General features: G+C 55.9%; 1 protein-coding gene across 1 annotated transcript in view; it reads right to left on the reverse strand.

The window, feature by feature from the left end:
• Positions 1-8,177, reverse strand: part of smg6 (SMG6 nonsense mediated mRNA decay factor) — a 534,055-nt gene extending 525,878 nt beyond the window's left edge. Inside the window, exons 1-2 of the mRNA XM_063031015.1 lie at positions 8,018-8,177; positions 2,631-4,428 (exon numbers count right to left, since the gene is read on the reverse strand). Of these exons, the coding sequence (XP_062887085.1) occupies positions 2,631-4,428; positions 8,018-8,105 (1,886 nt within the window). The 5' untranslated portion in view covers positions 8,106-8,177. The remainder of the gene's footprint in view (positions 1-2,630; positions 4,429-8,017) is intronic.
• Between the last annotated feature and the right edge of the window lie 4,633 nt (positions 8,178-12,810).

A 12,810-nucleotide genomic window follows, 5' to 3' on the forward strand; every position in this document is an offset into this window, starting at 1 on the left:
ATACTACACTGTGCATACATTATTTCTACTTTATATAGGCTGTGTGTTTTTATGTGTTATTTAGTATGATTTGGCAGCTTCATAGCTTAAAGGTTACTGGAGAGAGTGTGTTTCTGCCCAGAGCGCTTGCATGAGATTTTCACTGCGCTAGACAGTGCTTCAATGATTGCAGAAAAGTATTTCTTCTTTATATAGGCTGTGTATTTATCATATCGTTCCTGCTTTTACTATACGTTACTGTTAATTTAGGTTTTGTGTGTTATTTGGCATGATTTTGTAGTTATTTTTTGGGTCTGGGAACACTCAAAAATTTTTCCCATATTAATAAATGGTAATTGCTTACTCACTTTACAACATTCCAACTTACGAACTGTTTCATAGGAATGCTCTACTTTCAGATAGCGGGGGAAACCTGCATACCAAACTGGCCTCCACAGCCATCCATGGCAATGATATCAACAGATTCCCCACCCTGACTAAAGAAAGTCCTCCTCAGCTGTTCTAAAATAATGTTCTTGTACTGTGTCTGTGCTCTCTCGTCCTAAACTCCCTCCACTATAGGAAACATCCTCTCTATATCCATTCTATCTAGACTTTTCAATATTTGATAGGCTTCAATGAGAACCCATCTCATTCTTCCAAACTCCAGCAAATACCGGCCCAGAGCACCTCACGGGATAACCCTTTCAACTCTGGGATCACTCTTGTAAACCTTGTCTGGACCCTCTCCAACACCAGCACATCTCTTCTTAGATATGTGGCCCTTAAGTGCTCACAATACTCGAGTGTGGTTTCGCCAGTCCCAGCGTTATATCTTTGCTTTTTTATTCTAGACCTCTGAAAATGAATACTAACATTGCACTGTCTTCCTTGTTACTGACTCAACCTGCAAGTTAACCTTTTAATGCTGCAATAGGATTCCAGGTCCCTTTGCACCTCTGATTTCCAAATTCATCAGTGCAAGAGAATTAGATGGGGTAGAGTTTGTTTGATGCATCCAGGAGCATTTCTTCAATCAATATGTAGATAGTCCAACTGGACCTGGTGATGGGGAATGAGTCTGCTCGGGTAACTGACTCGCAGTCGGTGAGCAGTTTAAGAAATCTATATGGACCTCATATTAAATTGGAGCAAGACAAATAACGAGAGCGTTAGACAGGAACTAGCGGAGAGTTAGTTTGGAACAATTGTGAAGCCCATCCTTAGGTGAACATTGATTTCTCTTTTACTTCCCCCCTTTCCTTCTTCCATTCCCCTGGCTCATCTCTTCTCCTTGCCTGCCTATCACCTCTCTCTGGTGCCCAACCTCCTTCCATTTCTCCCATGGTCCACTCTCCCCTAGTAATCAGATTCCTTCTTCAGTCATTTCCCTTTTCCATCTATCACCTTCCAGCTTCTCACTTCATTCCACCCCCCCCCATCTTCATCCTGTCCTCCTTCCCCTCCCCCTTCATATTCTGGCTGCTTCCCCCTTCTTTTCCGGTCCCAATGAAGGGTCTCGGACAAAACTGTTGAATGTTTATTCCCCTCCATAGTTACTGCCTGATCTACAGAATTCCTCCAGCATTTTGTGTGTTAATCTGCAGAATCTCTGTGTTTATCCTTTGAGTGCATTAGTTGTTAACAGAAAATGATGCAGTTCACTGTACACGTTTCCCCCGCCATCCGAAGGTAAGAGTTCCTATGAAACGGTTCGTAAGCTGAAATGTCGTAAAGCGAAGAAGCAATTACCATTTATTTATATGGGAAAATTTTGTAAGCGTTCGCAGACCCAAAATTAACCTACCAAATCATGCCAAATAACACATAAAACCTAAAACAACAGTAACATATAGTAAAAACAGGAATGATATGATAAATACACAGCCTATATGAAGTAGAAATACTTCTCCACAATCATTACTGAACTGTTCTCCGTAGCGAAAATCTCACGCAAGTACTGTTGGCACAAGCGCTCTCCAGTAACCTTTAGGCTATGAAGATGCCAAATCATACCAAATAACACGTAAAAATACACAGCCTATATAAAGTAGAAACAATGTATGTACAGTGTAGTATCACTTACGGGAATCGGGAAGACAGCGCAGAGCACACTGATGATGGTGTGTTAGACTGAGTCGGAGGTTGGGTGGTGCAGTGGCCCCACCCTCCAGGCTGCCGAGCGATACATCAGCTCCTCATCTATCAGTTCTTGGTCATGGGATGCCAAAACGTCTTCAACATCATCTTAGTCAACTTCCACAAGCCAAACTCACTTGGTCCTTACTTCGTTCACCACGATCGAAACGCTTAATTACGTCTAGTTTAACGCAAAGTGTAACACCGTTACGAGCTCTTTTAGGCTTTTCCGATATCATAGAACTCATCTTACAAACGACTGCTCACAGGCATGTGTTTAAGCAATGCCGGCGAGAAAGCCATTCCGAATCCGGGGGAGAGCGGCTGCTCAGGGCGCACGCTGCCTTTTATCGCGCGCTGATTTTTTTTTGTAACAGTGAAAACACCTTCTGAAAGCGAAAACAGGGTACTAATGTAGGTCTTTCATAACAGTGAGGTTTCGTAAAGCGAACGCTCGAAAAGCGGGGGACACCTGTATGTGATTAATAAATCTGAATCTGAATAACACTCACCTGAGTTGGGCCATCCTCTCCAAGCCGTCCTTGCTGACAGTGTCCCTGGACAGCAGGTTGCTAAGCTGCAGCTCCTGGTTGTCTGCCATCCGCAGCAGCTTCCCCAGTTCCTGGTGATGCAGGGTCTGCACGTGCTGCTCCACCTCCTCTGGGTTCATCTGCCCAGCCTGGTAGGGAGCCACCAACTGCGGAGGCGGGTAGCCCGGGTAATACTGCGCTGAGTAGAGGCTGTTATTACCACCCATCTGGTAGGGTATGGGATACGCCCCGTAGGAATACTGTGGGCCAGTCACCGCCGTCCTAGAGTAACCATACGGATTGTCCGAGTTCTGGAACTTGTAGAACGCCGTGGGGGTCGGGTGTGAGTATGAGGAGTAGGTCTCACCTTGGGAGGATGAACTGCATTCATCATCAGTGTCCAAGAAGTGCAACAGGGTGGCCTGACCCTTCAGTGCAGGTTTCTGGTCGGGATTGTTGGGGTCCCAGAGACGGCGGGATGTCCCACCTCGACCCCGGCTGCGGGAACTGTGACCAAAGAGGAGCCTTGGCCCCGCTTGTGGGGTGTCAGGAGACCCAGGCGCTGTGGACGATAGATCGGTGTTGGCAGGCAGGACCAAGATACCCCGTCCCTTCCCTCTGGGCTCTTCCACATTCTCCCTTCTCTCTGTGCTCTGATGGAACTTGCCTGCTGACAGGCTGAGTTTGGACACTGGTCTGCTGGCTTTGCCTCTCCCTTTAGTCTTTTCCTCAGAGTTTAACTTGGATGTAACAGTCTCACTGTCGAACACAACCTTGGGCGAGGCCTTATCCTCCCTGGTCCTGCAGTCTGACCGCCCATCATCTCTGCCAACAGGCCACTCTTTCTCAAAAGCTTTCCACCTTTCAGGTGTGTGAGCTCTGTTCTCTTCAGCAACATCTTCCTCCAAAGAGTCTGTAGAGGAGATTGAAACCTGCTTGTAAGGTCTCAACCTTTCCTTCCGCTCTCCGGCAGTCTTCCTGTCCTTCCCCACTGTCCTCTTCCTTTCCCCGTCAGCGGGCCGGTGTGGGCACTGGGGACCATCTAGACTGTTGCTGCTTCCTGCGGAGCTCGTACTGCAAGTACGCTTGCGGCCCCTGCGTTTGTCAGACCTGGAGTAACGCTTGGACGGCCCCCCCGCTTTCTCCGCTCTGGCCTGCGAGCGGCTAATTTGACTGTCCACAGGTTCGTCTGCACCATCTTCCCTCCCCCCTCTTCTCCCCTTCTCCCTCTTCCCAGGTTTGGCCCCCTCAGCTGGCTGGATCTTCTCTCGGACCTCCAGGCGCTCCTCGCCGGGACAGGCAGCCTTACCGTAGTCTGCCAGTCTCAGCTCCTCCACCTTCCTCACCAGTTCCTCGTTGCCTAGGCCAGCAGTTGACTCCACGCTGAGCCCTTGCATCCGTCTATTTGGCTGGTAGATCTGCCGATCGGGTTTCTTCGTCTTTTTTAACTGCTTCCCAACAGTAGCACAACTGCAATTTGGCCCAGTTTGCTCATCAGTCCACTTCAAATCTTCATCACCATTTCTATCCAGCTGCCCATTCCTGTTCATACATCTCTGAGTACTAACTCCAAAACGATGGTCCTCACCAGTTGAGGGAGTGCTCCTCTCTGGCACTAACTTACAAGAGCCATCCTTACGTCCCCCATGATCTACTTCCTCACCCTCTGTGGCTCTCTGCTTGTTTGTGCTTAGCCTCGATATACCGGGCTGGTAGATCTGAATATCAGGGCGCCGGTTGTCCTTCCTTTGCCGAGGCTCTTTAACTTCTTTGCACATGTCTGGAAAGGAAGCAGAGTCGTCATGTTTAGAAACCAACTCACAGAAATACAGAGGGAGAGGGAAATTTAATGTGAGGGACCCTTGGGCAGGCTGGGGAGGGGTAGTGAGCAAGGGGCCAGCTGAATGCCATGTGAAGGAGGGGAGGAGGGATGAGGAGGGGGAGGTGGGAAGGAGGAAGAAGAGGGAGAGGGTAGTGGGGAGGAGGGAGGGGAGGAGGAGAGGGAGAGGGTAGTGGGAAGGAGAGGGTAGTGGTAAGGAGGGAGGAGGAGAGAGGGAGGGGAAGGGGAGGAGGAGAGAGGGAGGGGAAGGGGAGGAGGGAGGGGAAGGGGAGGAGGGGAGGGGAAGGGGAGGAGGGGAGAGGGAGGGGAAGGGGAGGAGGGGAGAGGGAGGGGGAGGAGGGGAGAGGGAGGGGAAGGGGAGGAGGGGAGAGGGTGGGAGAGGGGGGAGGTGGGAGAGGAGGGGAGAGGGTGGGAGAGGGGAGGGGGGAGAGGGGGGAGAGGGGGAAGGGGGAGGGGGAGGGGGGAGAGGGGGAGGGGGGGGGAGGGGGAGGGGGAGGGGGAGGGGGGGGGGGGAGAGGGGGAGGGGGAGAGGGGGGAGGGGAGAGGGGGAGAGGGGGGAGGGGAGAGGGGGAGGGGGGAGGGGAGAGGGGGAAGGGGAGAGGGGGAGGGGGAGGGGAGAGGGGGGAGGGGAGGGGAGAGGGGGAGGGGAGAGGGGGGAGGGGAGAGGGGGGAGGGGGAGGGAGAGGGGAGAGGGGGGAGGGAGAGGGGAGAGGGGGAGGGGGAGGGAGGGGGGGGAGGGGGGAGGGGGAGGGGGAGGGGGGAGGGGGAGAGGGGGGGAGGGGAGGGGGGAGAGGGGGGAGGGGAGAGGGGGAGAGGGGGAGAGGGGGAGAGGGGGGAGGGGGAGAGGGGGGAGAGGGGGGAGGGGGGAGAGGGGGAGGGGGAGAGGGGGGAGGGGGGAGAGGGGGAGGGGGAGAGGGGGGAGGGGGGAGAGGGGGAGGGGAGAGGGGGGAGGGGGGAGAGGGGGGAGGGGGGAGAGGGGGAGGGGGAGAGGGGGAGGGGGGAGAGGGGGAGGGGGAGAGGGGGGGAGAGGGGGAGGGGGAGAGGGGGGAGAGGGGGAGAGGGGGAGGGGGAGAGGGGGAGGGGGAGAGGGGGAGGGGGAGAGGGGGAGGGGGAGAGGGGGAGGGGGAGAGGGGGAGGGGGAGAGGGGGGAGAGGGGGAGGGGGAGAGGGGGAGGGGGAGAGGGGGGGGGAGAGGGGGGAGAGGGGGAGAGGGGGGAGGGGAGGGGGGAGAGGGGGGAGAGGGGGAGGGGGGAGGGGGGAGGGGGGGAGGGGGGGGGGGGAGAGGGGGAGGGGGAGGGGGAGGGGGGGGGGAGAGGGGGGAGGGGAGAGGGGGAGAGGGGGAGAGGGGGAGGGGGGGAGAGGGGGGGAGGGGGGGGGGGAGGGGGAGAGGGGGAGGGGGAGAGGGGGAGGGGGAGGGGGGAGGGGGGAGGGGGGAGGGGGGAGAGGGGGGGGGGGGGGGGGGGGAGGGGGGAGGGGGGAGGGGGGGGGGGGGGGGGGGGGGGGGAGAGGGGGGGGGGGAGGGGGGAGGGGGGGGGGGGGGGGGGAGGGGGGAGGGGGGAGGGGGGGGGGGGGGGGGGGAGGGGGAGGGGGGGGGGGGGGGGGGGAGGGGGGGGGGGGGGGGGAGGGGAGGGGGGGGGGGGGGGGAGGGGAGGGGGGAGAGGGGGGAGGGGGGGGGGGGAGAGGGGAGGGGGAGGGGGGAGAGGGGGAGGGGGGGGGGGAGAGGGGGGGGGGAGGGGGGGGGGGGGGAGAGGGGGGGGGGGAGGGGAGGGGGGGGAGGGGGAGGGGGAGGGGAGAGGGGAGGGGAGGGGGGGGGGGGAGGGGAGGGGAGGGGGAGGGGAGGGGAGGGGGAGGGGAGGGAGAGGGGAGGGGAGGGGAGGGGAGGAGGAGGGAGAGGGGAGGGGAGGGAGAGGGAGAGGGGGAGGGGAGGGGGAGGGAGAGGGGAGGGGAGGGAGGGGAGGGGGAGGGGAGGGAGAGGGAGAGGGGAGGGGAGGGAGAGGGGGAGGGGAGGGAGAGGGGGAGGGGAGGGAGAGGGGGAGGGGAGGAGAGGGAGAGGGGGAGGGGAGGGGAGGGAGAGGGAGAGGGGGAGGGGGAGGGGAGGAGGGGAGGGGGAGGGGAGGGGAGGGGGGAGGGGAGGGGGAGGGGAGAGGGGGAGGGGGAGGGGAGAGGGGGAGGGGGAGGGGAGAGGGGGAGGGGAGGGGAGAGGGGGAGGGGAGAGGGGAGGGGGGAGGGGAGGGGGGAGGGGGGAGGGGGGAGGGGAGGGGAGGGGGGAGGGGAGGGGGGAGGGGAGGGGGAGGGGAGGGGGGGAGGGGAGGGGGGAGGGGAGGGGGGAGGGGAGGGGAGGGGAGGGGAGGGGGAGGGGAGGGGAGGGGAGGGGAGAGGAGAGAGGGGAGAGGGGAGGGGAGAGGGGAGAGGGGAGGGGAGGGGGAGAGGGGAGGGGAGGGGAGGGGAGGGGAGGGGGGAGAGGGGAGGGGAGGGGGGAGAGGGGAGGGGAGGGGAGGGGGGCGAGGGGAGGGGAGGGGAGGGGGGGGGGAGAGGGGAGGGGAGGGGAGAGAGGGGAGGGGAGGGGAGGGGGGAGAGGGGAGGGGGGAGAGGGGAGGGGGGAGAGGGGAGGGGAGGGGAGGGGGAGAGGGGAGAGGGGAGGGGAGGGGGAGAGGGGAGGGGAGGGGGAGAGGGGAGGGGGAGAGGGGAGGGGAGGGGGAGAGGGGAGAGGGGAGGGGGAGAGGGGAGGGGGAGGGGAGAGGGGGAGGGGGGAGAGGGGGAGGGGGGGAGAGGGGGAGGGGGGAGAGGGGGAGGGGGAGAGGGGGAGGGGGGAGAGGGGGAGGGGGAGGGGAGGGGAGAGAGGGGGAGGGGAGAGAGGGAGGGGAGGGGAGGGGGAGAGGGGGAGGGGGAGAGGGGGAGGGGAGGGGGGAGGGGGGGGGGGGGAGGGGAGGGGAGGGGGAGGGGAGGGGGAGGGGAGGGGGAGGGGAGGGGGAGGGGGGGGAGAGAGGGGGAGGGGAGGGGGAGAGAGGGGGAGGGGAGGGGAGGGGGAGGGGAGTGGAGGGGAGAGAGGGGGAGGGGAGGGGGAGGGAGGGGGAGAGAGGGGGAGGGGAGGGGGGAGGGGAGGGGGGGATGGGGGAGGGGAGGGGGGGAGGGGGGAGGGGGGAGGGGGGAGGGGAGGGGGAGGGAGGGGGAGAGAGGGAGAGGGTAGTGGGAAGGAGGGGAGAGGGTAGTGGGTAGGAGGGAGAGAGGGGGAGGGGAGGGGAGGGGAGGGGGAGAGAGAGGGGGAGGGGAGGGGAGGGGAGGGGGAGAGAGAGGGAGAGGGTAGTGGGAAGGAGGGGAGAGGGTAGTGGGAAGGAAGGGAGAGGGTAGTGGGTAGGAGGGAGTTCTGGGTCGGTGAGGGAGCTGTGACGGGCGGCTCGAGCCGCCGGCTGCCGGTTGGAATCGCGCTTGGGCCCCAGGTTGTGGGCCTGCGGCATCGGCACCGCCGCTCAGAGTCAGAAGCGCACCTGAGGATTCCCGGGCCCGTAAGCAAGCATACAACAGATCCTTACCGGCGCGGGCTGTCGCTGGACCAAGGCTCCTGACCAGTTCCCTTAGCTCGGCCTCCGACACCCGCACTCGCTCCAAGCACTCCGCCATCTTCTCCCCGCTTTGGACTACATGCCCCACACTGCACCGCGCCACGGTGGCTCGCGGCGGCCATGCAGCCTCCCCTGGCGGCGGATAGGCGCTCCTGATGTCCTGCCGTGAACCCAGCCCTCTGTCACTGACGTCCGACAAGAAACTTCTTGATTTGAGCCTGTAGAACAGTGCAAGAGATAAAGAACATGGAAAATATCATAACATAAATCAATAGTGCAAAAGAGGAATTGCAAGATAGTGTTCATAGGTTTATGGACCATTCAGAAGTCGGATGGCAGAGGGGAAAGAGTTGTTCCCGAATTGTTGAGTCCGGATCTTTGGGTTCTTGTACCACCTCCCTGGGGGTAGGAATTAGGAGAGTGTGTCCTGATGTCTTTGAGGCACCACATCCTGGAGATATTCTCTTCAAGTGTCTGCTGCCCCGACCTCAATGAGAAATCAATACTTCCACTGAAGTGCCTTCACATTAACTGCTTCTCTTTCCACAGATGCAACTGTGTCCCTCAGATGCCTCCTCAGTACACCGAGCACAGTTGTGAGTCCGTTCAGCACGGTGCTAAAATCAATAACTGTGTTCAGAACCCCGACAGGCTTTAAGTCATAGCATCATAGAAAATTACAGCACAAATACAGGCCCTCAGCCCAAGAGAAAATCTGCAGATGCCAGCAATCCAAGCAACATCCACAAAATACTGGAAGGGTCCCAGATGAAACATCAACTGTACTTTTTTTCCACAGATGCTGCCTGGCTTGCTAAATTCCTTCCTCTGTGCATGTTCCTTCGGCCCATCTACCTAGTTTGTGCCATACCTTTTAAATTGCCTTGTCCCCATCAACCTGCATGTGGTCCACACCCCTCCCATCCATATACCTATCCAAACTTCTCTCAAACATTGAAATCAAGCCCACTTCCACCAAGTGCACTGGCAGCTCATTCCACATTCTCACGACATCTCAGTGAAGAAATTTCCCTTAAACTTTTCACTTTTCACCCTTAACACATGACCTCTGGTTGTAGTCCCACCCAACCTCAGTGGAAAAAGCCTACTTGCATTTACCCTATCTATACCCCTCATAATTTTGTATACCTCTATCAAATCTCCCCTCAATCTTCTACATTCCAAGGAATAAAGTCCTAACCCATTCAATCTTTCCCTATAACTTAGGCCCTCCAGACCTGGCAAATATCCTTCTAAACTTTCTTCTCAAACTTTCAACTTTATTTACATCTTTCCTGTAGGTAGATGACGAAATCAGCACACAAAACTCCAAATTTGGCCACACCAACATCTTATACGACTTCAACATAACATCCCAACTTCTGTACTCAGTACTTTGATTGATGAAGGCAAATGTGCCAATAGCTTTCTTTACAACCCTGTCTACTTGTGACACCCCTTTCAATGAATTGTCAGATCCCTTTGTTCTACCACACACCCCAGTGTCCTACCGTTCACTGTGTAAGACCTACACTGGTTGGTCCTTCTGACATGCAACACCTCACACTTGCCTGCGTTACATTCCATCTGCCATTTTTTCCAGCTGATCCAGATCCTGCTGCAAGTTGTGATAGTTCTTCTCGCTGTCCACTACACTCCCAATCTCGGCGTCATCCGAAAATCTGCTGATTCAGTTCACCACATTATCATCCAGATCGTTGATATAGATGACAAACAACACCGATCCCTGTGGCACTCCACTCATCACAGACCTCCAGTCAGAGAGGCAACCCTCTAATACCACTCTCTGGCTTATTCCACAAAGCCAATATACTACCTCGTCCTGAATGCCAAGCGACTGAACCTTTTTGACCAGCCTCTCATGCAGGACCTTGTCAAATGTCTTGATTAGGGATAGTCAAAATGGCTGTAAATTCCATGAGGACAACATCCACAGTAGACATGACCTATTGACTATACAGCCATATTGACTATCCCTAATCAGTCCCTGCCTATCCAAATACTCATATATCTGGTCCCTTAGAATACCTTTTCCTACTATTAATGTCAGGCTCACCAGCCTATAATCTCCTTGTTAATTTTTAGAGCCTTTCCTAAACAACAGCACAACATTAGTTATCCTCCATTCCTCCAGTATCTCACCTGTCACTAAGGATGATTTAAATATCTCTGCTAGGGTCTCCTGAAACTTCTGCACTTGCCTCCCACAGGGTCCAAGAGAACACCTTGTCAGGCCCTGGGGATTTATCCACTCTTATTTGCCTGAAGACAGCAAACACCTCCTCCTCTGTAATCTGTACATGACCTCTCTGCTGGTCTGCCTCACTTCTCTCGACTCTGAGTCCATCTCCTGAGGAAACGCAGATGCAAAAGCTCCATTTAAGATCTTCCCCATCTCTTTCGGCTTCACACATGAATTCTTATTCTGATCTTCTAGTGGACAGTCGACATTTCGGGCCAAGACCCTTCATCACAACTGGAGAAAAAAGAATCCTAATGAAAGGCCTCTGCCCGAAACGTTGACTGTACTTTTTTCCATAGATGCCACCTGGCCTGCTGAGTTCCTCCAGCACGTTGTGTGTGTTGCTTCCTTCTTAAGTGTTCTCTTGCATTTCTTGTACTCCATAAGGAGCTCACTTGTTCCCACCTGCCTTTACCTGCCATGCACCTCCTTTCTTTTCTTAACCAGGCCTCAATATCTCTGGAAAACCAAGGTTCCCTAAACTTGTATCCTTGCCTTTTATTCTGACAGGCATGAAATTTACCCTTTTCAGAGTCTCCCACTTACCAAGTACACCTTTGCCAGAAAACAGCCTGTCCCAATCCACACTTGCCAGATCTTTTCTGATACCATCAAAAATGGCCTTTCTCAAATTTAGAATCTCAACCCGAGGACCAGACCGATCCTTTTCCATACTTACTTTGAAACTAATGGCATGGGATCACTAGATGCAAAGTGTTCCCTGTTACAAATTTCTGTCACCTGCCCTCATGAAGGAAACTTTCCTGAACATATTTGACAAACTCTGTCCCATCTAGTCATTTTACAGTTTGGAAGCCACAGTCCCAGCCAATATGTGGAAAGTTAAAATCACCTACTATCACAACCTTATGTTTCTTGCAACAATCTGTGATCTCTTTACAAATCTGTTCCTCTTTGTCCCCAGTACTGTTGCGTGATCTGTAATACAGCCCCACTGATGTGGTCATACCTTTCTTGTTCCTCAGTTCCACCCATAATCCTCACTAGACGAGTTCTCCAGACTGTCCTGACTGAGCAATGCTGTGACATTTTCCCCAACCAGTAATGCCACCCCTCCCCCTTTAATCCCTCCCACTCTGCCATGTCTAAAACAATGGAATCCCGGAAAACTGAGCTGCCAGTCCAGTCCCTCCTGCAACCAAGTCTCACTAATGGCTACAGTATCATGCTTCCATGCATTGGTCCATGCCCTGAGCTCAACTGCCTTCCCTACGATATTTCTTGCATTGAAATATATGCAACTCGGAACATTCGGCCCACCGGACTCAACTCTCTGATTCCTGACTTTGCCTGAGGTCTTAGCGACATCTGGCTCCACAGCCTCTCCGCTGACTCTTTTGGCACTCTGGTTCCCATCCCACTGCGACTCTATTTTAAACCCCACTGTGCAGCACTAGCAAACCTTCCCACGAGGATATTAAGCCCCCCTCCAGTTCAGGTGCAAACCTTCCCTTCTGTACAGGTCCCAACTTCCCTGGAAGAGAGCCCAATGATCCAAAATCTTGTGCCCTCCCTCCCTCCTACACCAACTCCTTAGCCACATGTTAAACTGTATAATCGTCCTAGTTCTGAACGCACTAGCATGTGGCACAGGTAGCAATGCTGAGATCAAATCCCTGAAGGTCCAGTCCTCTAACTTAGCACCCAACTCCCTGAACCCCCTATGCAGAACCTCATCACTCATCCTACCCATGGCATTGGGACCACAACCTTTGGCTATTCACTCTTCCACTTCAGAATGCTGAGGACTCGATCCGACACGTCCCAGATCCTGGCACCTGGGAGGCAACCTACCTTCCAGGAATCTCATTCTCACCCACAGAACCTCCTTATGTTTCCCTAACTAACAAATCCCCTCTCACTACAGCTCGCGTCTGTCTCCCCCCCACCCCTCCTGAGCCACAGAGCTGAAGCAGTGTAACCATGGTTGAGGATGATGGCCACAGGGGTACTGACTTCTGATAGAGGTCTGCGTGATGGGCTGCCTCGGAAGGTTAGATTGCATATCGTGAGGAGAGCTAGCAAACTAGGCACAGAATTGACCGGGAGGTGGAATACTGAGGGTGAAGATATAAGGTTATTTCTCAGCCTGGAGGCTTGCGACTGGTAGTGCCCCCGGGATCAGTGCTGGGCCCGTTGTTAACTGTTCAGTAAACCCATGAGAAATGTCCAGCCCAGGTGGGGCACCTGGCCAAGTACCAAAGGCCTGTGCTGATCAACTGGCTGGAGTGTTCACTGAGATCTTTAACCTCGCACTTCGGCAGTCTGAGGTACCCACCTGCTTCAACCAGGATTCAGTTATATTGGTGTCTAAGAGGAATGCGGTAACCTGCCTCGATGACTACCGTTCAGTAGCACCTACGTACACAGTGAGGAAGTGTTCTGAGAGGTTGGTGATGAAACATATCAACTCCTGCCTGAGAAGCAACTTGGATCTGCTCCAATTTTCCTACCGGAATAACAGGTCGACAGCAGATTA

The sequence above is a fragment of the Mobula hypostoma genome, chromosome 23, assembly GCF_963921235.1.
Source record: "Mobula hypostoma chromosome 23, sMobHyp1.1, whole genome shotgun sequence".
NCBI classification, from domain to species: Eukaryota; Metazoa; Chordata; class Chondrichthyes; order Myliobatiformes; family Myliobatidae; genus Mobula; species Mobula hypostoma.